Source organism: Muntiacus reevesi, chromosome 2 (genome assembly GCF_963930625.1).
Source record: "Muntiacus reevesi chromosome 2, mMunRee1.1, whole genome shotgun sequence".
In the NCBI taxonomy this organism is placed as follows: domain Eukaryota; kingdom Metazoa; phylum Chordata; class Mammalia; order Artiodactyla; family Cervidae; genus Muntiacus; species Muntiacus reevesi.
The window spans coordinates 189,957,166-189,983,250 of NC_089250.1; the positions used below are offsets into that span (position 1 = coordinate 189,957,166).

The 26,085-nt window shown below is 47.7% G+C and overlaps 1 protein-coding gene across 2 annotated transcripts in view; it reads left to right on the forward strand.

Annotated features, from left to right (window-relative positions):
* SNX29 (sorting nexin 29) overlaps positions 1-26,085 on the forward strand; it is a 576,513-nt gene that overhangs the window by 252,556 nt on the left and 297,872 nt on the right. The window contains exon 15 of one of the 2 annotated variants that reach the window (XM_065924350.1): positions 3,409-3,646. The exons of the other annotated variant lie outside the window; for it this stretch is intronic. Coding sequence (XP_065780422.1) covers positions 3,409-3,479 — 71 coding nt within the window. The 3' untranslated portion in view covers positions 3,480-3,646. Of the gene's footprint in view, positions 1-3,408; positions 3,647-26,085 lie in introns of those variants that run through there. 2 annotated transcript variants of the gene reach the window in all.

Consider the following 26,085-nt stretch of genomic DNA (forward strand, 5'->3'; position numbering starts at 1 on the left):
CAGCTGGTAAAGAATCTGCCTGCAATGGGGGAGACCTGGAGTTGATCCCTGACTTGGGAAGATCCCCTGGAGAAGGGAAAGGCTACCCATTCCAGTATTCTGCCTAGAGAATTCCATGGACTGTATAGTCCATGGGTTCGCAAAGAGTTGGACACGACTGAGCAGCTTTCACTTCACTTCAGCGTAGATGTGTGCCCAGCGTAGATTTAAGCCCCTGCGTGTGCTGAGCTCTCAAGGCGTGGCAGAGAGATACTGCCTGAGGAGTGGGTCCTGGCCAGACTCTCGTTTGAGCTGCCTGCCTTGGCTAGCTGCTTCTCTGACCTTTACATCCTTAACTGCAAAATGGGTGTGGTGACAGGTCCCTGACTGCTCTCCTGAGACGGAGCCAGTCCAAGCCCGATCCAAGCCTCTGGTACAGGAGGGACTCCAGTGAGCAGTTTTCTTTCTTGTTTTCCATCTGACATGGATGTGCCTTGAGTTTATAAAGTGCTTTTGTATCTGATACCTCCATTTTCTGCCTTTAATTTTTTTAAAGTTTTGGCCACACTGGGTCTTTGTTGGTGCATGTGGGCTTTTCTCCAGTTGCGGTGAATGGGTGCTACTCTCTAGTTTCTGTGAGCAGGCGTCTTACTGCAGGGGCTTTTCTTGTCATGGAGCACGGGCTCTAGGACATGGGGGCTTCAGTAGTTGGGGTGCACGGGCTTACCTGCTCCAGAGCCTGTGGGATCTTCCCGGACCAGGGGTCAGACCCATGTCCCCTGCACTGGCGGGTGGATTCTTAACCACTGGACCACCAGGGGGTCTGTCTCTAGTTTAAGCTTGAAAATGACTTCATGGGTTCTGGCCTTTTGCACATGCAAATGGAACAAGACCGTTGTGTCACTGCTTAAGCCCCGTCCTTGGTCCCTCATTGCTCTCCGAGGTCAGCTCTGGTCAGCATTTCCTGGCTTGAGGTCTCCCCGCCTCATTCCCTCATCTCCGGTCCCTGCTCCACGCAGGTACCCGTCCCCCTTCCCTCTCTGCCAGCAGTGTGGGCCTCTCTCTTCTTTCAACTTCCAGGGGCCATGACCTTTTTCCTCGTAAAGCCTCTGCACTGATCATTTTCTCCTTTCCTTGAACCCACTCCAAGGGGAAAAAAAAGAGCCAACTCCTTCCGCTTGCTGACTGGCCTGCGCCTGCATCCTTTAGGCCTCGGCCCAGGGCCTGAGGTCTGAGAGGTCCAGACACTGGGGATTAAGGAGGTGCCGGGGCAGATGGCTGTAGCACTGGAGTTGCTGGCTGGACTTGGGTTGAGTTGCACTTCTTTCACCATTTGTGTAATTCTGCGTCCAGTTCTGGCTTCCCCACCGGAAGCAGCCGCTCCCAACCCTCCTCCCTCTAGCCCCTGGCAACATCTCATCTGCTCCTTTCAAGATTTGCCTGTTCTAGACATTTCAGACAGCAGGGTGTAACACGTGACCTTGTGTGTCTGACTTCCTTCATTCACTGTGACGTGTTCGGGGTTGTCCACGTGGTAGCAGGTGTCAGTACGTCATGCCTTTTTATGACGGAGTCATGTTCCAGTGTATGGATACACCATATCCTGTTTATTCATTCATCACTTGTAGACCTTTGGACTGTTCCCCCTGTTTGGCTCTTGTGAATCACGTTGCTGTGAACGTTCACGTACGAGCTGTCGTGTGGCCGTGTTTTTTTCATTTCTCTTGGATGCATACTTAGGAGTGGCGTTGCTAGTCAAGTGGTGACTGTGTTTAACTGTTTGAGGAGCTGCCACACTGTTTTCCAAAGTGACTGTGCCTCCCACCAGCACTGGGTGAGGGATCCAGTGATTCCGCCTCCTTGCCAGCCTTGGTTGCCATCTGCCTTTTTATTACAGGCGTCCTAGTAGGTGTGAAGTCGTATCTCATCGTGGTTTTGATTTGCATTTCCCTGACGGCAAGCGATGCTGGTGATCTTTTCCTATGCTTACCGGCCATCTGCGTATCTTCTTTAGGGAGATGTCTCTTCAGATCCTTTGCCTGTTGTTCAATTCAGCTGTCTTTTGAATTGTTGAGTTGTGAAGGTTATTTGTATATTCTGGACACCAGACCCTTATCAAATATGTGATGTGCAAATATTTTTTCCCATTTCATGGATTGTCTTTTCACCTTCTTGATGGTATCCTTGAGGCATACACAGTTTCAGTTTTGAGGAAGTTCATCTATTTTTCCTGTTACGTGTATTTTTGGCGTCATATCAAATTTAGATTTTTTTTTAAAATCATTGGTTCTGTCAGTTAATTTTATGCCTCAAGATGATGTGATATTTAGAGATTATGTACCCTTTGGCTCTGGCCCAGTGGCTCAAGGGGTGTCTTGAATGGAGGGTTGTTCGTTCCCTCTTTGAAGTCACCATCATGCCGCATTTACACATCCCTGTTATCGTCACCAGCCACCCACGACTGGAGCCACTGGTAGTAGAGCTGTCTCCTGCCGAGCATCGTGGTAGATGCTCAGAAAATACCTGTTGGGTGGATGGCAAAATGAAGCTCCCATCGAGGCAGGTGTCACTCTTTCTTTCTTTCTCTGTTGCTGCTTTCCTTCTCCATTCCTCTCTGTATCTGTAAGTGTGTTTGCTGGGGGTGTGTGTGTCATATGCCCGCCTTTTGATTCTCTCTCTTCTCTTTTTCTTTCTGGCTCTCGGTCTCTTGGTCTCTCCTTAGGTCCCTCTGGTTCGGACTCTATTGCTCCTGGAATCTCTCCCTCTCTTGCTGTCTTTCTGTCTCTTTCATTCTTCTGAGCAGTTTACCCCATCAGATGATCTGCAGGACGCAGGCCTGCTGTTTCTTTCTCTCTTCCTCTTTCGTCCTCTGTCTCTCTTCTCTTCCTTCCTTCCTCCTTTTCTCTTTCTTTGCTGTCTCTCTCGCTCCCCCGCCCTCCCTGCCTCTCTTCCTCCTTTCCTTTCCTGTCTCTCTCTCCTTTCCTTTTCTTCCTTCCTCCCTCTCCCTTCCTTCTTTCCACCCTCTTTCCTTTCCTTTCCTCTCTCTCTCCTCCCACCCTCTCTCTTTCTTTCCTGTTGCTTCTTCGATTTTCTTTGGCATTTAATGCGTTTGGAGATGTTGTTATACACAAACTGTTGCTTCCTCTTTGCTGATTGGCCCGGGCTGGCAGACGTTGCTCGGACCGTCTGGCCCCCCAGGCTGCAGCGCTTGAGTTTCCAGCTCGCTGTCTGCGACTCTGTCCCCCGGGGCCTGCAGTATTTAATTTGAAATTTGGTTAGCAAGCTGCCGATAACACATTTTCACATTCCGAGGTACTCTTTTGGCCTGTCGGATGGGATCTGTGCAGGCAGATATTTTCCCTGTGCGCTCCTGCATTTGTCAGAAGCTTTATTATGAAAATAACCATTTCTGCCTTTGCATTCTCCCAGGTTGCTCTCCTGTACTGATGTATTTTCACCTGTTCAGTGTTGGGCTGTCCTTCAGGGTTCTTGGTTACTGAATCAGTGGCAAGACTCAATACAGGGGAAAGAAATGGAAAAACCTCTGGGTGAAAAAGATTTGCACTCCACATTTCTCCTGTTGAAAGGAAAATAATCAGAGTTCTGAACAGAAAACATAAATGCAATAAAAGGTGGATGAAAACATAGGTTGTAAATTTGATCTGTGTGTCTGTGTATGTTTGGAGTGCAGATTCTTATTTATAGGCTCAGTTCTTTGGGGGCATTGTATAGAGACCTGAGGGAACTGAATAGTAACAGGTAAAAGGATTCAGAAATAAATAACAATTGAGGGGTTATTGGGCAAGTACAGTATTCTGTTTCTGTAGAACTTGTTTCTGCCTGGAAGAGGGGCTGAAATATGTATGACTTAAAACCTGATCTCTCTCTTTAATATATGCTGCCTCTGCTTGCACAGATAACCCAGAACTGCTTTACTTGTTTATTTCCCAGTACTATAGGTTTGGATTTTATATCTCTGATTTCTTCATGTTAATGTGACACAAATTTCATTGAATAAAATATCCATCAACTGTGTTCCAACAGTTAACTGAATCCTGTTGGTTGAACCAAAAGTCTGGATTGGAGAAAGGAAGATGGTCACGTTCAGATTTTGAGTGTTCTATTTATTTCTAGTTGAAGGATAATTGCTTTATAGTGTTGTGTTGGTTTCTGCTGCACAACAGTGTGGATCAGCTATCAGTATATGTATACACGCTCCCTCTTAAGCTTCCTTCCCATAGCACCTCCCACCCACCAATCCCACCCCTCTAGATCATCACAGAACACCAAGCTCAGCTCCTGCTCCCAGAAGCTTCCTACTAGCTATCTTTTTTTATACATGGTACTGTATATGTGTCAGGGCTTCCTTGGTGGCCCAGTGGTAAAGAATCTGCCTGCCATATAGGAGATGCAGGAGACCCGGGTTTGATCCCTAGTTTGGGAAGATCCTCTGGAGACGGCAATGACAGCCCACTCCAGTATTCTTGCCTAGGAAATCCCATGGACAAAGGAGCTTGGCAGGCTATATAGTCCATGGGATTGGGCTAAGAGCCAGACACAACTTTAGCAGCCTCACAGCAATGTATATCATTTAAAAATATGCTTCTGTTTATTTATTGAGGCTTTGTGGGACCTTTGTTCCTGGGCCTGGGCTTTCTCTAGCTGCAGCAGGCAGGGGCTGCTCTTTTGTTGCAGAGCGCAGGCTTTAGTTGCCCTGTGGGATGGGCGATCTTGCTCCTCAGACCAGGGTTGGAACCCTTGTCCCCTGCGCTGGCAGGTGGGTTCTTAACCACTGGACCACCAGGGGAGTCCCTGTGAGTATCATTTTGTGTTCTCCCATTTCACTGGGGCTTGTAGCATGAGCATTTTTAAAGGTGGTTAAATATTTTTTCTTAACAGTCTTAATGGCCACATTATGTCTCACCCTCTCTATGGCTGGGCACTGACCCTGTTTTTACTGCTGTTCTGACTGTTTTTATGTGCATGTTTTAGTTTATGATTCTAATGGTTTCTCTGGGATCAGCTCCCGTGAAGAGAAGCGCACTGGGTCACTTAAGGCTCTTGACAAAGATGCCCACTTGTTTTCTAGCAAGAGGATGTTGATGGCAGCTGTGTGTGTGTGTACATGCGTGTTGATGGTAGCTGTGTATGTGTGCGTGTGTGCGAATTGATGGTGACTGTGTGTGTGTGTGTGTGTACACACGCCTGGTTGTTTCTCACTGGTATAGTTAGGATTTTAACTCTTTGGTAATTTAATGGTGAATTTTGTTTTGTGTTTCTACAATGGTTGGATTTTTTAAAAAAATGTTGACTATTTTTCTATTTGTTTTTTTTTTTTGCTGAAAGAAGTAATTTACAGACTTCCCTACTACCCTCCCCCAATCTTATTTTCAGATTTTCTGTTTTTGATTTGGGCATCCTTCTTGTTTATATGAATATCAATATGTGGCCTTTGTGGGCAAATACTTATTTTCAGTTCATTTTTCTGTATAATATTTTTTGACATATGATAGTTTTTAATTTTCACCAAATCAAATCTGTTGACTTTTATTTGTGATTTAATTGATTTAGAAATTCCTTACAGATACTAAACACTAGTGTTTGCTTACTTATTTCAAACTTTTAAATCTCTCTAATACATCTGGAATTTATTTTAGTGAAAGGTTTTAGGAGAGGATGTGACTTATCCCCCCTCCCACCCTCACCCACTGATGAAAGAGTTATTTTGTTCTGCATCATTTAGCAATGATTTTTTTCCTTCAGTAATTTGTAATGCTTTCTGTCTTTGTTATAACATTAAAAAAAGAGAGAGAACATTTTTAGGGCCTGTATCTGGTTATCTTTTCTGTTGCAATAAATCTATTGGTGAACACTTGTACTTTATTATGTTAGTTATTATAACTTTGTAGTATGTGTAAGTGTTGGACAACTCTCAACTTACTGTTCTGAAAAGTAACTGTTACTTGATCATTTTCTTGATGAGCTTTGAAATGTAGTAGATTAAAAACTAATTAATTAGGATTCCAATAGTAATCTCTTAAAAATGCCTGGGTGGCTTATAAGAGGATTAATGATTATTGGGTAAGCTCCTCTTGTCTAGTTTGGCCTGGTGGGTCCCTCAGGAGTCATTGTTGTTGAACAGAGGAAGACAGCTGACTTAGTACTGAGACACGGAACCCTGAAAATCACTAACCCTGTTTTGTATTAAAAGGGAGTTTATTGATGTAGGTAACAGAAGTTTCCTGACTTCAGCCAGTGCTTGATCGAGGACTGGGTGTTGCCAGGACCGGGTCTGTCTCTAGGTCTGTCTGTCTCTGCTTGGGTGCATCTGTCTGTTGGTACCTCTCTGCTTCTTTCCTTGTCTGTCTTGCTTGCTCTTTCTCTCTTTTTAAAGCATTTTTTATTGGAATATAGTTGCTTTACAATGTTGTATTTCTCCTGTGCAGCAAAGTGAACCAGCCACACTTACACATGTAGCCCCTCTTCCTTGGGTCTCCCTCCCGTCTAGGTCACCACAGAGCATTGAGCGGAGTTCCCTGTGCGTACAGCATGTTCTCATTAGTTATCTATTTTATACACAGTATCAATAGTGTATAGGGTCGGTCCCGATCTCCCAATTCATCCACTCCCCTCCCTTCCCCCTTGTATCCATACCTTCCTTCTCTGCCTCCCTGTCTCTATTTCTGTCTCTGGCCCGTGTAGGCTCTGTTATCAGACCCATCAGTCTCCCCACACGACTGTAAGATGATTGCATCAGCTTGGATCCTTAGGTCGATAGTAATTTCTTGAGAGTGGTGGGTGATTATTCTCTCCACCTTTGGGAGAGAGGGGAGAGGGGAGCAGTGAGGGGGCTGGTGGAGGAAGCTTCCGGTGCCCTGACTTCTTCCATTCAGTCCTGATCTCGGATCCTGTGAGTGTTGCTGTTTCGAGCCCTCTTCTTTTTTTGTCTTGAAAGCAGCCAGTTGTCAAAGAGCTCTAGGCTACTCAATTTCAGGGGAAGAGCGTTGATCTCAGGAGTTCTGTTACGTGGGCTGTGGCTGCCTTTCGTTATTACCAGAGGATCCAAGTCACGCTTCGTCCACCAGAAGACGGAGACACTGTTGTCAATTTTTTACCTCCTCAACAGATGATTTCTCATAGGACGGAGCCAGGCAGACAGTAATTGCGTGAACATTGCTGCAAAGCAAGACGGTGGTAGTGGTTCATCAAGAAGTCACGTCATGACCTGTGGGTCAGGGATGGATGAGAGGGGAGGCAGATGGGTGCTTTGAAGAAAGCAGAGAGTACAGGTTAAAGCACCTAGGTATAAGCAAAATGAGTTCCAGTATCAAAAAGCACACTTAACTTTCAAGTTTTTTCTTCCCTTTTTAAAATATTAAACGTGGCATTTTTTAAGGTATAAACCTTATTTTATTATTTATTTGGCTGTGTCGGGTCTTCGTTGTGGCATGTGGGATCTTAGTTACCCGACCAGGGATTGATCTGCGTTCCCTATGTTGGAAGGCGAATTCTTAACCACTGGACCACCAGGGAATTCCCCTTCAAGTTTTTCCTTGTCATTTGTGATCCTCTGACATGTTGTTCTGTGGCCTTGGGTGGTATATTGTGTTCCCGTGAAAGGTATTGCCAAGCTTCAAATTAAGTGGCTTTTTGATTGAGTCATTAGTGGCCTCCAGAGAGGCCTCGCATCTATCCGGGAATGCTGATAGCTTATTTGGACCTGCCTGCTGGCTCAGACACTTGAGAAGCATTTAATTGGGTCGAATAGTTGTTTGGTTGGGTTTCAGGCCCATCTGCTCAGAAGACTCTAAAGGCTTTGATCATAGGCCTGGCGCTGCACTCATGAATCTTGGTGACTGCCAGCATCCCTGGGTACCAGGTGGTCCTGCAGCTCAAACAGAAGAGTGCCTGGTCACCGGTCGCCCTTGCATCAGCAGGTCCTGTGGATTAAGGAGGATAAAATCCGTGAAGATTCTGGGTCATCATGGATGTTCATTCAGCGCTTCAGTGTGCATTGTCTAATGCCGCAGAGCCCTTTGTGACTCTTCTCACCAGCGTGGACGGTGACAATCACTAATAGAAATACGCTGGAGAATCTCTTAGGAAGTTACCCTTTGGAGATGCTCCTTCTTCCAGCAGTAGAACAGATTGTTGTTTCTGAAGTCAAACACCAGATGCAGTGGCTGGTGAGTATTTAAGGGTGTTTAAGAAGTAGGCTGTATTATAAACACACACTCTCTCTCTCTCTCTCTCACACACACACACACACACACATTCTCTCTCTCTCTCTCTGTTAAACCCTACAGTCTCTCATTTCAGCAGGAGCCTCGTACGAGGAGGAGCACGTGGCTGCTCAGACTCTTGGGGAGTGGCCATTCCCACACACCCCCAGCACGTCCCAGCTCCCAAGCTGGAGGAGTGGGACTGTGGGGTGGCACTGACTTTATTTCTCTGCTTTTTGTCTCTTTATGTATATTTCAGTGCAGGTCTGGTGTCTCTCACGTACACGCCAGTCCACACACATAATTGATCCTGAAAAAACTAAATGTGCCCTTAATGTCACCACAGGGCATGTGCTATGCTGGACACAGCCAGGTGTTAGGCACATTGCTTGAAAATGTGTGGGTTATTTTCAAACATCTTTGATATTGATTTCTAACTTAATTCTACAGTGATAAGAGAACAGACTCTGTATGATTGTAGCACCTTTAGACTATGAAATTTTTGCAGCTTGTTTTATGTTCCTGGATGTGTTCCACTGTCTCCTAATTTATAGTCTATGAGAACTTGAACAGAACTTTTACTCTACTGTTGTGTGACAATTGTATAAATCTTAATTATGTTGAATTGGTTTATGGTGCTTTTTAGGTCTACTGTATCCTTCTACTTTTCTGTATATTCACTTATTCTATTACTTTTTGAGAATTTGATATTGAAACTCAAGCTAAAAGTCTTAATTTATTGTCTTAAAATATCATTCTAATACATTGTTGTTCAGCTGTTCAATTGTGTCTGATTTTTTGTGACCTCCTGAACCTCAGCCTGTTAGCCTTCCGAGTTCTTCACCATCTCCTGGAGTTTGCTCAAACGCATGTCCATTCAGTCGATGATGCCATCCAATCATCTCCTCCTCTGTTGCCCCCTTTTCATCCCGCCCTCAATCTTTCCCAGCATCAGGGTCTTTTCCAGTGAGTCGACTCTTGGCTTCAGGTGGCCAAAGTATTGGAGCTTCAGCTTCAGCATCAGTCCTTCCAATGAATATTCAGGGTTGATTTCCTTTAGGATTGACTGGTTTGATCTCCTTCCTGTCCAAGGGATAGTAGAACTATATGTAATTTTGTTTTGTTATCTTCCAAGTCTCCTGTAAATATCTTATCATAGTTTTATAATGTAAAAAATTTTTAAAAAGTAGAAAAATAAAAGAAAAAGAGAATATATCGGGCAGAGGCTGTTGTGGGACATGGGGTTGTTGGGTAACTGGATCCTGGTTAGTATTCTTGTCCCCTCAGAGGGATACAGTGAGGTCTAGAATTCTGAGAGTGGAGAGAATTCTGTTTTTTCCTTCATCTAAGTGAACAAATGACGTGTGTTCAGTGGAGAGTTTCTTGTGCTTCCTAGAAGCAAAGCTCCCCTCAGTACTGACCTGGGCCCTGTATGATCTCCATGGAAGGTGATTTCCTTCCCTGAGGAGCTAGGGCCGTAGAGCTGATGCGAGTGGGTTAACGGGAGGCTTGTGGGTTAATGTTCAACCGCAGATGTGTGTCGCTCCCAGAGTCACACTTCTCACCATTTGCTACTGTTACTTAATTTGAAACTACAGTTTTGTGTTCTCAAAGGAACAGTCACCTTTCTACTTCCAGAGTTGTTGTGGCAACTTATTAGCAGATCTAATTATAATGTTTGTTCAAGGAGGTCTCACTGTAGGGCCTACCCTAAGTGGTAATAGCACCGCTTTAAAAACAAGTCTGAAAGGGCATGTTTTCCTTATAATAATGGAAAACATCGATTTCCCCCCACTTACGTGAATTGCTAAGTGGTAAACCTATTGAGAAATGATGTCTCCCTCTTTCGCTGGATCCATCACGTGCTGGCTGAGTGCCTTGGCCCTGGCGTCGGTCCGTCTCATGGCAGAATCCTGGCCTGGCTCCTTACTCACTGCGTGCCTGTGGGCGAGTCGTGTGACGTGGTACAGGCTCAGTTTCACCTTGGGCAGTGTGGTTGCCGGGATATGTACAGGTCTGTGATGGTGCTGTGACCGTGCATGGCAGGCACTTAGTAGGACAGCCCTAGAAACTGCCCAACACACGTGACTCTCGTTAGGATTACTTCCAGTTTTTATCGTCTGTTCGGGTATTGCTTCACGCTGACACCTTCTTAAGTCTCCTCTAGCATGAGAGATGCTGCCTCTTCTAGCTGTGTTTAAGGGAAGAGTTCTCTTAAACCTGTGTAAGAGTGTAGTCCTTAAGTACATTTAGTTTTGTTCTTTTTAAAATTTCCTTCTTGACCCAGTTAAACCCTGAGGCTGACATTTATTGTGTCTCTGCCCACACTTACCCCTCAGCCCACCCCCAATTTATGGCAGTACTACAGGTCTTGGTTGATGAATTCTGAAACAAATGTACTTCGCTCCCAAAGTGTCACCTGTTTCTTGGACTAGGCACACACTTGTGCCGGCTGCTCTGGTGTAGGGTTTTGTGGTTGATGGTGTGTTTTGGAGAGCTGAGGCAGGTGGGGGCATGCAGAGTTTCTGCTGCAGGAGCTGGATGGCTTGATTGACAGTGGAAGTGTTACATGTTTGGATTAACCAGCCTTTTGACCTTGGGTTAGTAATTCCCTTAAGCCTCCTTTTTCTTACCTGTGGAATTAGGGGTATTAACAATGTTTACTTTGTAGAGCTTTTTTTCTTATAGATTAAGAAAGGTAACTAAAGGTAACTAACACGGTGCCTGGTATGTAGTAATAAGCATGCCATACATGTTAACTGGTAGGTTTTTATTTTGTTATTGCTTTCCTTGTAAAACACTAATGATGACCCAGAGCATATCTACATGCGTGGACTTTGTCATCTTTCTTCTTGGAGTCTGTGTATTATATTAATACGTATACTTTATACACACACGTGTGTGCACACACACACACACATATATACGTTGAAATAAGTTCAGTTATCAGTGAGTTAAGGTGATACCCTTACTAAAGAGATGGGCACATCTCTTCATGCTTCTGAGAACATCTAGCTTGCAGAGATTTTAACATAGGAGTTTGGATGATCTGAGGAAGAGAAATGATGCTGGTGGGTGGGAGGCAGAACTAACAGCATTTGCAGCTAATAATCCCTCCTCCTTTTTGGGTGGGTCACAGTTGAGATGAGTCTGGATCCAAAACAGCACTAAGCTTGATCATTAATGATTACGTCCTGGAGTCAGAGAGTAGCTTTTATGTGTGACCCGCACAGAAGGCCCGGTTTGTGGTCTGTTGAGAACAAGGACTCCAGGCCCAGCAGTCTCTGTTCAAAGTAGCAGCTTCAGTATATCTGCTCAGGCCTGGGGGTTGGGCATTTGTACGGGTCAGAGACGGCTTCTCTGAGGAGGAGATGGTGGAGCTCAGATCTGAAAGGAGGAGGGTGTTTGCATTTCCCCACCAGGCTTAAGGCCTGAGGAAGGAGGGGAGCAAGGAGTTAGGGGGGCTGAGGAGAGCCTGGTGTCGTTGGAGCTTGGAGCTCGAGGGGACTGTCATGGAGCCCAGAGCACCAAGGGCCTCATGGCTGCAGCAAAGAGTTTGATCTTTATTCTAAGAAAAATGGAAAGTCTTTGAAGAGTTGTGAATAGAAGACAGACAAGATCAGAGCTGCATTTTAAATTTATCACATTCCCTGCACTATGGAGAGAGAATTGATGGAACAGAGGCCTCTGGGGGGTGACCCGCTGGCCACTCAGCAGTCACTCAGCCTGGCGTGGTGGTGGGTACGTAGGGTGGAGAGGATGGGAATTAAAAGAAGATCAGAGGAAGCAGGAACCAGGAGAGGCATGGGAAATAAAATGGACAGGACGAGGAGCACACATCTTGAATTTTTTGGTAGAATTCTTTCTTATCAGACTGTATTCATTCATCAGTCTTCCTGCCTGTACTTAGTTTTCCTCTGACCTGCATAGTCTGTTTCCTTTTGCTTTTCCCTGAAAATGATTCTGTGGGTAAAAATAAGTCTCTTCCAGCTTAGAGCAGCTCCTCTTCCACGTGAAGTAAATGAATGCGTACCCGCAATGAGCTGTGACTTGTGTTGAGAAAGGAGTGGGTGACCCCGGATTGACGCAGGTGCAGTGTTTCCTCCCAGAGAGCTGTCAGGCCTGTGTGCCGTTTACAGAATGCAAGATGGGGCCTGCGTTCGGTGGTGGCGTCACCCAGCAGGGCATTACGGTGTCGTGTAGTTTATTTTCAGTCTCAGTCAAGGTTGAAAAGTCCCACTTTCAGGCAGTCTCCAGACTAGGGTTGCTTTTCTTTCCGTTGGGTTCCTTACATGGCACGCTCAAGGGGTGCTACCGAAGCGAGTCTTAACAAAGGAAACCAGCTGTGTGGCAGCCATGTACGTTTCCTGTTCCAGCCCTGAAGTTATACAAGAATGGCAGTCAATCTCAGTTTCATCCCAGGAAAGGCAGGTCCGTCTCTGGGTGGTGTTGACCATCGAGGGGTTACCATGGAAACATGGCTAAGGCGAGCGTCTCTCCACCCTGTCACCTCCCAGTCCAAGTCATCGTCATATGCGTCCTTCTCCCTGCTTCCTCTCTCGCCGGCCTGCCCCTTCTCCACTGTCAGGATGATGCTTCGGGAAGAGACATCAAGTCTGTTGCTCCCCAGACCCTGTCTCTCAGGCTTCCCTTCATCCTGAAGATGGTCAGGCCCTGAGGGTGGGCCCCCAGACCCCACACAGTCTGGCCCTGCCCTCCTTTTTCCTGTCTCCCACCACCATCGTGTCCAGACACCTCCCCTCCTTCCTCTCTGGCGAGGCTCGGTCTCAGGCCCCTTGCTCTTGCTGTTTCTGTGGCCTGGAATGTTCTCCTTTCGGACCTTTGTATAGCTTCCTTTCTCCTCCAGGTTTCTGCTTCAACATCGCACCATCAAGAGGCCATCCTGTGTGGAATATCACCCCTGACATGGGCGTGTGCAAAAGCCCAGAAGCGAGAGGAAAGTGTGGTTGATGGGGGTCCTGAAAGAATTATGGTGGGGACGTCTGCCCCGCTCCTGTGGAGAGATGGACTGGTGGTTTGCCACTTGTCAGGCTGGGGAGGTGTGGGGTCCCCGAGGACGAGATATCAGTGGGAGCCCCAGAACAGAGAGCCCCAGGTGGAGTCTGGGCAGGTGGCCAGTTGGTCCTCCAGCTGGAAGAGCCTGGCAGAGAGAAGAGGGTTTCCAGGAGGAGTGAAAGTAGATGTCAGTTGGCCAAGAGCCGGCCTGATGTGCACGTGTGCCGGGGCCAGTGGGCTAATTTCAGGCTAGTTTCATCCCTGGGTGTGTTGTGTGTGCACTGTTTCTGCTTACTTGTGTCCTTGGGTGCAGGGTCTTGAAGGAACAGTGTGGGACCTGACGCACATCCCTGGGTTGTGTTTTGGGAAGAGATTATTATTTATGTCCATTCTGTACACAGTCACTCTTGTGCCGGAGATGGAAAGCAGACAGCACTGTGCACAGACGGGTGAAGCGCTGGGTGGTCACTGGCCCAGTTGTAGTACGTGTGAGGTGGGGAGGGCAGAGAGATGGGCTGTCAAGGTAACTCAGGGCAGACTTCCTGGAGGGGGTGACGTCGGAGTTCAGTGTAGAAAGGTAAGCAAGGATTTTCTGAGAGAGCCCTGTGTACATCCGGCGATAGGACCCGTGATTTCATTCTCTTCCAGGAGCAGTCAACATCACTCATAGCCAGCCTAGTTGGGGGCACAGACCACTGACCTGGGAGAGTCTGATTCTTACGGAGACTTGGGATGCTGGGGAAAATGGCACAACAGAGGGCTGCCCGCTGCTCCTTCTCTGAGCTCCCTGAGGGTCCCTTTCTGGCCTCCAGGGCCCTGCCCTTTTGGGCCTCAGGCTGTCCTCAGGATCTGTGTGGTGTGGTGCCCTCCTCACACCTGCCTTAGGACCGCCTCCTCCTGCTTCTGGCAGCTCGCATCTCGGGAAGCTCCACCCCTTGTTCACACCCCTAAAAGGCGGCAGCCCTTTGAGGGGCTCTGGGTGACCCGCCATGCAAAGCCTCAGTGGGCCACCAGCTGCCTCTCCAAGTGGCGCAGTGCCCGCAGCGAGGGAGCAGCTGCCTCTTCCAGCTGTCTAATTGTGCATCAGATCCACTTGAGCACCAGCTTAACAGGTTTTACTCCTCATCTCAAGCCATCTTTTTCATGATCTGCCTGCCAGCCCAGGATTGGGGTGGGCGAGGGGTCACTGGTTGGTTGGAGGAGCGTTCAGGCCCAGTTGGAGGAGCCGGTGGTATCTGGGCCTCTGAGTCATCTCTGGGGGCCCAGTGATCCCAGAGGACTGGCCCTTTTTTGCTCACTCAGCAGATGTCCTCTACTCCCTACCATGTGCTGGGCAGATCTGGAGATGAGAAACAAAGGTGGAGGGGCACAGTCGTCCAGGCCGTATCCCCTGGTAATTGGGCCCTCGCCTGCTCGTTGTTATTCGTTCGTTCATCTGTTCATTCGTTATTTTAATGAATATTCATTAAGTGTTTCTCATGGGCCAGGCACCCTTCTGGGCATTTGTGTAAACAGAGAACAGAACAAGGATTCCTGCCCTTGTGGAGTTACAGTCCAGCTGGGGGAGATGGATGACCATCACCACATGTGACCCTGCTATGCAGGAGATGCGGGTTTGATCCCTGGGTCAGAAAGGTCCCTTGGAGGAGGAAATGGCAACCCATTCCAGTATTCTTGCCTGGAGAATCCCATGGATGGAGGATCCTGGTGGACTACAGTCTATGGGGTCACAGAGAGTCAGATACAACTGAGCCTGAAGTGTAGACAGCTCTCTCGAGGAGGATGAGTGCAAAGGAGAGGGAGGAAACTTGGCAGTGAATGTCAGGGATGTGGATGACACTTGCCTTTGTTTATTTGTTTGACTGCGCTGGGTCTTCGTTGTGGCAGGTGGAATCTTTAGTTGAGACATGTGGGATCTAGTTCCCTGACCGGGAATCGAACCAGGGCCCCCTGCATTGAGAGCACCGAGTCTTAGCCACCGGACCACCACGGAAGTCCTGAGTGAAGCTTTTTTTTTTTTTTTTTATTTTAAGAGAGAACAATCATTCATTCAACAGTTGTTCATGGAGCACCAGATACTGTGCTTCTGTCTGACTTATGTAATTCCTGGTGTATGTGGGACTTGCATCTGCTGGGGGTCGCCATGGGAGAGGCAGGTGTGACCGCTGACCTCCACACTAGCTCTCGTTGTGCATCGTCAGCTGCTGCCTTGCCTGCCCCTCTTGGGTTTATGGAAGCTGAAAGGTAATGCTTGTCCTTCCTCCTAGACCTCCCATCTCCCCCTGAGGCCTCTTGGTTGTCTAAGTTCCTTCTCCCTACAGTAACAGGCGGTCAGAACCTTAGTTGCTTGGAAACCACACAAATTATCTTTCGGGTCTGGAAGCCATGGACCTCTCTGGATTTTGGCAGGATTGTGTTCTTACTGGAAGCCCTAGGGGAGAATCCCATTTCCTTGCTCACTCAGGTGCTAAAGAATTCAGTTGCAGTGACTTGTAGAGCCAAGGTCTTCATTTCTTTGCTGGCTCTCGGCAGGGGTTGCCTGTGGCTCTTATCTGCTCTTCTGCACATGGCTCTGCATCTCAGAAGCAGCAGTGGCAGGTTAGGTTCTTCTCACGCTTGGACTCTGACTTCCCTTTGTTGCGTCTCTCCTGTCTTCCTCTTCTGTTCCCTCTCTCCTGGGCTTCCAGCCAGAGAAATTCTCTGCTTTTAAGGGCTCATGTGATAGGATTGGTCACACTCAGGCAATCCAAAATCATCTCCCCCCTCAAGGCCTAATCCCGTCTACACAATCCCTTTTTCTATCTAAAGGTAATATTTTTATAGCTTCTGGGAATTAGGGCCTGGACATTTGAGGGAGGGAGCCATCCTTACCACCCCCCAATCTCAGGCAATGCCGCCAGCTGACTGCTCAAACCAGACATCTCGGCATCATCCTGTTTCTCTGGATACCTTGACTCCCATGTTCAGCCCACCAGGAAGTCCTTTTGGCTCTGAGGTTCTTCCCAAGGTGATGGATGGACCATTTCTGACCATCTCACTGTGGCCGGCCTGGGTCAGGCACCACTGTCTCTTGCTTGGACCTTTCCAGTAACTCCTATCTGGTCTCCTCTCTTCTGATTTTGCTCCTTTGTAGCCCATTCTTCACACAGAAACCAGAGTGATTTAAAAAGAACGAAAGCCGCTCCCAGCACGCCTTTCACTCAGGAGATTACAAGGCTTTTAGGAGCCCTGTGTCAGGAACTGGCTCAAAGACCAACATATATTTCATATTGTTTTATGATTTCTTTGTCTCTCCATCTTATTAGCTTAGGGGAAGAAATGCTTTCCATCTGCCCTTGTCTCATGGGACTTGTAAAGAGTTAGGAGTCAGTTACCGAATTTGATGTCTCCCCAGTCAGAGGTGCCAAGTGTGGAAAGAGTGGTTATTTTTTTATCTAATATACAGTCAGACACCCTCGAGGACCTCCAGTCTCCCCTGGGAAATTTCCTTGAATCTCAGCAGGAGGAGGACTTCTGTCTTGTGTCATCATCTGACTGTAATAGTCAAGTACAAAGCGACTTCCTTAAGCGGACCAAAGCCATCCCATCAGCGCAGAGATGGAGAGGTGGATTCAGCCCTGCGGCTTGGAACGTTCCAGTTCCTTCCCCCGGGTTCCTCCTCTCCTGTCTCTCCTGTCCTCTGCTTCCTCCTTCCAGATCTTTTTTGCTTTGGGCTCTTAGAAATAATTTAGGTTTTTTTTTGGGAAGTTGTCAGAGCTGCAGAACATCTCTGTGGGCCTTTTGAAGTGGCCTCTGGCCTGTCATTTATTAGCATGTTGTTCCAGAAACGTCAGGGTCTCTTTGTCATGTGGGAGAGAAACACTCAGCTTCCAGGTGCTCAGAATACCACGTGGTTGTGGCTGGGCCGCCAAGTCCTTTGGCCCTGTCTTTGGGGAGGAGTCAGTTTGGACTCACTGGTGGGCTGGCTGGCTGGTGTGGGGTCCTCGCACTTTCTGGCCACCCCCCCCGCCCCCCGCTGTTCTGACAAGCCCGAATTATGCTGGGAGCCCTGAGGAGCAAGATGGGCCCAGCCCTGGGGGAAGAAACCTCGGGTGGAGCTGTTCTCCCATCTCCTAGTCTGTGTAAGACATCCTCTCACTGTTTCATGCTTTGGTTCTCAAACATAGCTTGTGCATTGAAATCAAGCCAGTGTTTACTAAAAATGCAGATTCCCGGCCCTTTCCTCAGACTCACTGTAGCGATTTGCTGGGAGTCGAGGCCGGGGAACCTGCTATTGACATCTTCTCACTCCCACCCCATCCCTCTCCAAGTCATTCTGAAGAGGGGAGGCCTACAGCCCTTCCTTAGAGCCACGCCGACCTAATGGACCTCTGTGCCTGGGTCGCCACCACGCCCCCGAGCCCCTGCTCCATGTCCCCGTGTCTACAGCCTTCTGCCCCCGCCTCACGAATGCAGCCACTCTGACCTTTGCTCCTCTCCCCCAGCTGCCGCTTTTCTTGTTTTTCTGTCCCCCTAGGAGGCAGCTGCCAGGTTGAGGCTTCTCCGTGATCCCTTTTTTCTATGTATCATGACCTGACCCTGTGGCATTCTTTGGAGATGTGAGCTTTCAACATGATTTCTTTTCTAAAGCAGTCTTTTCTTACCCCTGGAAACATTAGGCTTCCCCGTGACCTTGAGTCTCAGAGATGATGGCTTTTCTTTTCCTGCCTGTGTTCTGGGTATCCCTTGACATTGCTCTCTGGTGGGTCTCTGGAGCAGGGAAAGATTTCAAATTTTCAACATTAACTGTGTGAGCTTTTTTTTTTTTTTACCCCAAAACCCGTTCTGATACAATCCTCTTTTTTGCTCTACAGTGTGGCGTTCCTCCACTGGCTTTGTCCTTTGGGCTTCCAGTGGGGAGGGTCCTTAAGTACTTGCTGGTGTTGCCTGAGGGCTGGATGAACCGTCCTGCAGAGCCCAGTCTCCTGTCCCTCACAGCAGGGGTGGGGATGTCCCTGCCCTGTAGCCCGAGGGTCCTGGAGACCCAAGGACTGAGTGCGTGTCCGCCTCTTGCTATCTGTCCACACACTCACTCCAGTCCTGCAGTGCCTTTGTCATGCTTCCTCTGGAGTTTAGGGTTTAGACAGTGAATATTCAAACCAGAATTGACTGGAAAGTCCTCTGCGGGCCCCATCAGTGAGGGTGCTGAGGCTGATAGAAGTGAGGCCATTGTTCAAGGTTACGGGACACTCTGTGAGAATCTGGGGGTAGGGAGCGTGCATCAGCTCTCAGAATTGAAACTGCACCCTGCAGCTCTCAGAATTGAAACTGGCTTCGACCCGGCAGGTCCATCTCAAGGACTCCATCGCAAAGAAAGCTTTATACACCTGCACAGTGAGATGGCTAGGAGGCTGCGGAGACGGTGTTATTCAAATGGGGGATCAGTAAAAGAAGGGTGGGATAGATTGTGGTTCCTTGCGGAAATGCAGCCGCTGTAAAGAGAGAGGCTGCTTTGTCTGTGCCTTGGGGCATGGTTGCCCTTGCTGGTTGTGGAGGGAAAGGTAACTCTACCCTGTGTGCCGCTTGTGGTTTATAAAGATCAAAACTTGTAAGAGAGCATCAGAGTGTGTGTGCCTCTCTACACGCCTGGAAGAATAATCCTGGGATAGTAGTGGGAGGAACGGGATTGGGGGAGGAAAGGTGAGCCCTGGTAGAGGGTGCCCTGCACTTTTTAAAAAATTTTCTGTTGAGGTATAGTTGATTTGCAATGTTGTTAATTCCTGTTTATCAATCCAAAGTGATTCTTTGCTGTGCATATATATATTTGAAAGTTTTGCATTCTTTTTTTTAAATATTCTTTTCCATTACGGTTTATTGTAGGATAGTTTTTTAACTGGAGGATAATTGCTTTACAGTGTTGTGTTAGTTAAGTATGCACATATCCCCTCCCTCTCCAGCCTCCCTCCCACCCCTCTAGGTCATCGCAGCCTTGCTCTTTCTCCACTCAATACTTAGGCATTTGCATTTTTTATTGAGATATAATTTGCATACCGTACAGTTCACCTGTTTTAAGTGCACAGTTCAGTGCTTTTTACTGTATTCACCAAGTTGTGTAACCATTACCACTTTATCGCTTCATTTTTATCACCCTGAAAGGAAACCCTGAACCCACGAACAGTCACTCCCACCCTCTTCTCCCCCAGTCCGCAGCAGCTATGAAATTACTTCTGTTTCTATTGATTTGCCTCTTTTGACATTCCGTGTAGATGGAGTCACAGTGTATGTGTCCTTTTGTGTCTGGGTTCTTTTACTTTGTGTCATGTTCTCAAGATTCATCCACTTTGTGGCGTCTGTCAGCATTTCATTCTTTTAAAAATATTTAAATATTTTAAATTGTGGTGACATAACATGTAACTGGCCATCTTAACTGTTTTGAAAGGTACAATCTGGTGGTAGTAAGTCCATTCATACTGCTGTGTGACCATCGCCACCATCTGTCCCCAGAGCTGTCTCCATCTTACTAAACTGAAACTCTGCATCGTTAGACAATCCGTCCCTGATTCTCCCTCCCCTCAGTCCCTGGCAGCCACCATTCTACTTCCCAGCTCTATGAATTTGACTAAACTTGACTAATCAAGTACTTCTTATAAGTGGATTCATGCAGTGTTTGTCCTTTTGTGACAGAATTACTTCGCTTAGCATAGTGTCAAGGTTCATCCGTATTGTTCCACGGATCAGGATTTCTCGCTTTTCAAGGCCAGATGACTGTATATTATGTACAGATCAGATAGTGTTCATTCATTCCTACATCCCTGGACACTTGGGTTGCTTTTGCCTTTGGAACCATTGAATACCAGTTTTTTTGTATATCTTCAGTTCTTATGGGTTGAATCTTTTAAAACTACAAACTTATGCTCATGGATTGATTTTGAATTTTTAATGAAACGGGGGAAAGAAAATAAGTAGTCACATCCACAATATCAAGGTTTCCTCACTTGTGGTGTTTTCTTCTGGGATGTGGTATCACATGGGGGGAAAAATACCAACCTCCCAGAGAGGAGCAAACCCAGTCTGTCTGAGGCTTCCTCAGGCTCTCCCTCTGGAATCAAGGTTCCCATCCGTCTCTGCCAGCCCAGAACTCCCATGTTGGAGCTCGTAGGCAGAGATATGGCATCATGGTTCAGATCGCAGCCTCAGAATGCAAAGGATGCTATGTGTCACTGCATGTGAAGTGCTTACCGCCAGGTGAGCTCTTAGCAAGCATCTGGTAAATATTAATCATTGTTATTATTGACTCATCCTCTTGGCCCTTCCCCAAATCCCTGAATAGTTGTATGGGCCAACTGAGAGGTGGTGTGTACACCCCTTAGCAAGAGTGTGAGCCATATTCTATATGAGAGTCTAGAAATATAATGGATTATCCTATAACTTGTTGGCTGGGTTGAGATTTATACCCAGTTAATGTCCCTTGATTTCAGTGGTCTGGTATGACAGCAGCTTGAACATACTAAGATGGATTATTTTTCCTGCAGTGAACATGTGTTACTTTTATAATTTGAGAAAGGTAAACTTGTGGAAGAGACAAAGAGGAGACATAGCCACAGGGTCTGAGAACTATGCTAGAAAATGTGCCTCAGTGGCTCAACGGCAGCTCCAGTAAGAGTGGCTGACTGATGTTCTTGGTACATTGGTACATTCCGTTCTGAGAGGTATCGGTCAGCCACCCAGGAAGTATTGAGAATCTAAAATGGGCCTCATTGGATTCTGGACTTTTTGTGGGTTTGGAGAAACAGGAGGGAGCTTGACTCAGTGGTAAAGAACCCACCTGCCAATGTAGGAGACCCAGGTTCGGTACCTGTGTCAGGAAGACTCCGTGGAGGAGGAAATGGCAACCCACTCCAGTATTCTTGCCTGGGAAATCCCATGGACAGAGGAGCCTGGCGGGCCACAGTCCATGGGGTCACAGAAGAGTTGAACATGACTTAGCTACCAAACAGCAGCAGTCTGGGTAGATGGTCCAAGTCACCATCTGATGTTCGTTAATTACTCTGACATCCCCCATCACCACGACCACATACACAGCGTGTTCTCTGTGCCGGGCCTCTGCTGGTAGCTTCCTCTGTTTTCTCTCTGAATCCTCCATGGTTGCCCTGGGTCCCTCTCAGTCTGTGGACACACGTTCTTCCTTCCTTTCTGGCCATGCCGCTTGGCTTGTGGGATCTTAGTTCCCAGCCAGGGCTGAACCCTGGCCACGGCAGTGAAAGCGCAGAGTCCTAACCATTGGGCCACCAGGGAAGTCCCAGCTCATTTCCTTTTTTGAAAAAGTGTACGGTATTGGTCTTTATCTTGCTGGCTTACTTCACTCTGTATAATTGGTGCACTGGGAAGACGCAGAGGGATCGGGTGGAGAGGGAGGTGGGACGGGGGATCAGGGTGGGGAATACATGTAAATCCATGGCTAATTCATGGCAATGTATGGCAAAAACCACTACAATATTGTGAAGTAATTAGCCTCCAACTAATAAAAATAAATGGGGAAAAAAAAGTGTACCATATCTGCCTGGGGGATGGTGCAGAGTCCTAGCACCAAGGCAGTCCAGAGAAATCTTCCATGTGGCCTTTTGAAATTTCAGGAGGCTCTTTTTAAAGGCAGGTCATACGGTGATTTCCCAAGGAAGATTTGATGCCCATAAACCGGAGCTTACAGACAAACAAGTTCCTGCCTTTGATAAGCATGGCACTACTGCTGTAGGGATGAACCGCGGAAGTCACACATGCTTGTTCTGAATAAAATGATTCAGAGGTTTTGAGGGAAAACTCTGATTGCCATCCATGGCTCTCCATACCCAGATGACCAGGGTTAGCAGCTCGGGTTGGCCCTGTGTCCTTGCTCAGACAACCAGGTTCACATCCAGATCGTCCTCCTCCCCCTCCCTCCCCTCCCTCCCTCCCCTTCCCCACCTTCTGCCTCCCTTCTGCGAAAATGGAACCGCATCACACACATATCTGCTACTAGTGGAATTCTGGCACCTAGACAGATCTGCGTTTTGAAACGAACAGTTTTACAAATAGCATTCAGAACCGTCCATGTCATCTTGCATCTCTGTTGACAAGCTGGCCCTCGTGGGTCCACAGAGTGTGGTCAGGTCCAGAGCTCTGTTCAGCAAACGCTTTTGCACCACTTAGATCATGGCAAAGAAATCGCTCCATCTGGCATGCCTCGCTGCCTGTTTTATCCCAGCAACAGAGTGGTTCTCACTCTGAGACTTTTCACTTAAGGGGAAGAACACAATTCTCCAGTTTCCATCAAAGCCTCTGCTGGACTGCATCGCACGGGCAGGTGGAAACGTGCTTGGTGATGGGCGTGATGACAGTTCTGGTTTTAGGCAGCAGTCACTCCCAGCTGTCCTTGTGCATGCGTTATATATTTAGATGATCCCTCACAAGAGAGATGCAACATCTAAACAGGTGAGCAGATTTCTCTGGCAAGACCTGTAGGAGATGGAAACTTCTAGTGAACAGACTTTCTGATTTGAAAAAAAAGGCAGGATCTCACTTTATATTTGCCTTGAAAAAACTATCCTAGGGACTTCTGTGGTGGTCCAGTGGCCGGGACTCCACACTCGCAAAGCAGAGGCCTGCTCAGGCAACCACATCCTGCATGCTACAGCTAAAGATCCCACATGTCACAACTAAGACTTGGTGTAGTTAAATAAATAAATAAATATTTAAAAATTATCATATCTTCACTGCATGAAGCGCAGATATAAAGTAACATATTTTTCTGTTTAGTCCTCGCAAGAGGTATTATCCCCTTTTACAGATGAGGAAACTGAGGCTCAGAGCCATGAAGTCATGTGCCTGCAATTTCACTCTGCCTAGTGACAAAGCCAAGGTTTGAACCCAGGGACACACTTGTGTCTCTGCCCACACTTCTGTACTTCTGGTGTTTGTTGCTCAGTTGTCCATCTCTTTGTGACCCCATGGACTGTTTGGAAGCAGGAAGCCTGCCAGGTTCCTCTGTCCATGAAATTCTCCAGGCAAGAATACTGGAGTGGGTAGCCATTCCCTTTTCCAGGGGATCTTCCTGACCCAGGGATTGAACCTGGGTCTCCTGCATTGCAGGCAGATTCTTTGCTGTCTGATCCCCAAGGGAAGCCTTCTCATACTGTATAATTACTCGTCTATTAGAAATAGTATCCCCCTTGATCTCATAGTTCCTGGTCCTGTTCTTGAAGAATACAGATGAGTATGCACCCGCTGGGTCCATGAAGTTGGTGTAGATGTCACGTGCTAGGATGTTGTTTAGGTATCAATTTCTTGGCTTGGCTATCACGTGTCCCTGTTTCTAACCAGAGAATCATCCATCTGTGAGGTGACTAGGTTTGTATCAGGCTTTTGGAAAATAAGGTTTCAACTTTCTGGAGAGTTTGAAATGTATAGTTACCCATGAGCAGGCAACCAAATACACACACATGCGTGTGTGTGTCTGTGTGTGTGTGTTTGATGCATTCAAGGAGGCAGGCGTCCTCTGGGGTTTCAGCACTTGGTCTGGGAAGTCTGTCAGGTGGAAGTTAGTGACACGGTGGCCAGTGGACTCAGGACGTAGGGAGGTAGTGTGGTGAGTCTGGGAGAGCTTGGGGATTTGAAGTCAGGCAGATGGGGATTTGAAGTCAGGCAGACGGTGGTTTGCAGTACCAAGTACCTTGATTGCTGTGTTGTAAAAGAAGCCACACCCCCACTTCCTCAGTGCTGTGCGGGAGATCCTGCATAGTGGTGGTTCAGGCCATGTACAATATGATAGAAATCATTTGCTCATCAGGCTCCATAAGCAGTAGCTTTCCCCCTTTCCTGCTGCCTGTAGATGTTCTGCGGTGCAGCCTGAGACCCCGGCATGGAGGCGGAAGCTTCTCTCACTCCAGTCGGGAGCAGCTATTCCTTTTTAATGCCAGGATCTCTTGTCTGTTTCGCCGCCTTTCCCCTCAAGTACTGTGGCTTGGCTTCTCAGGGAAACTCCGGGTTGAATCAGAGATTTCTCAGTTTAGGGGGCAAGTACTCCCTTCCCCAAGGTTGAAACGGGCTGACTAGCAGCCTGAGTTCATATGTTGCCTCATCCCTGAAAAGCCTGAACACGTTCAGTGATAACTCAGAAAGCTCCCAAGAGAAGCTGTCCTGAGAGATGCCGGAGCCTTGCTGCCCTGGTGACACCTGGTGCTGGGATACTGGAGCCGTGCTGTAACCGTGGGTCATGGAGAGGAACCACCTCCCCTGACCCCAGCCTGCCCTTGGCTTTCTGGGCTCACAAACGCCTGCTGAACCAAGGTCTGAGCCAGAGACTGGGTGTGTCCCCTCTAGTTACTCTGCTGCCATCGAAGCTGGGGCAGGAGCATGTGGGGGAAGGAACGGAGGCTTGGGTTTCATCCTGAACCTGCCCTTTGGTACCTGTCTGACCTTGGGCTCATCCCATAACGCCTTGGAAACTCATTTTTCTGGGGTTAATAACATCTGCCATGTATGTTCACTGTGAGAGCAGTAGGTAATATATATAGTAACGTGCTCAGCAGTGTGCATGGCAAGACAGAAGGGGTTGAAGGATGACCCCAGTGGTAACCGCATCCAGACCCCTGGCTGCGCATGAATTGAGTGCTTTGCCTGCTTTATGGTGTTTCATCCTGTGACTGTTTTGGAAAAGACCCTGATGCTTGGGAAGATTGAAGGCAAAAGGAGAAGGGGGGTGGCCGAGGATGAGACGGTTAGATAGAATCACCAACTCAGTGCCCATGAGTTTGAGCAAACTCCAGGAGATAATGAAGGACAGGGAGGCCTGGCGTCCTGCAGTCCACGGGGTCACAAAGAGTCAGACACGACTTAGCAACTGAACAACAAAAGCAAGGGTTATTATGAAAGGGCTTCCCTGGTGGCTCAGTGGTAAAGAATGTGCCTGCCAATGCAGGAGACACAGGAGACATGGGTTTGATCCCTGGGTTAGAAAGATCCCCCGGAGGAGGAAATGGCAACCCACTCCAATATTCTTGCCGGGATAATCCCATGGACAGAGGAGCCTGACGGGCTACGGTCTGTGGGATCTCAAAGAGTCAGATGTGACTGAGAGACTGTGCGTGCGTGCGTGTCTAGTGCCTGGCATGTAATGAATCGTAAGTAGCTAGCTGTTGAATGAGTGAAGGAAGGACTTGCCCAGGGTCACTCTCTGGTGAGTGGTGGAACCAGACTTTGCACTTGGTGTCTGTCTGATGGCAGAGCATGGGCTGTCTCGTTCACTGTACCCTCCCCTTGCCACGGCGGCGAGCGCTCAGAATGGTGGATGCTGATATTATGAAGACTCCTTCCTTTGCTGGAATAGGTGTGGGTCCCTGCTGCCTCGTAAGGGTCATTGTCACCATACCCAGGAGGAGTGGCTCTCCTTTGGAGCTTCCAGGTGTCCCCAGTTCCCATCACACCACACCCGGCCCGCTTTCCCAGGACCTGGCACACCTCCTCGTGTCCGTAAGAATGTTCAAGAGAACCATCTCTGAATTTTAAGTGGTTTTTTATCCTCTTCCACTGCCTACACCTCATACTGTTTGCAGCTGGGGTCATGCTAAGATTGTTCAAATTGAAAGGAAAACAGTAATCTTATCATAACTGTTTGCCAAGCTGCTCTCTGTGGTAGCCGAAGTTTGGCTTAAAATAATTTAGGCAAAAAACCCCGTGTGTTCTCTGGTGCCTTGCCTGCTAGTGAGATCAGCTTAGCGTCTGCTTATTTCAGGTGGCTTATCACAGACACCTTGGCAGGCTGCTAGGAGGTGAAAAAGTGTGTTGTGTTCTCTAAGTGCAAATAACCTGCTAGTGTTGCTAGCAAACCCACGGCTTTTCTAGAACATGAAAAATA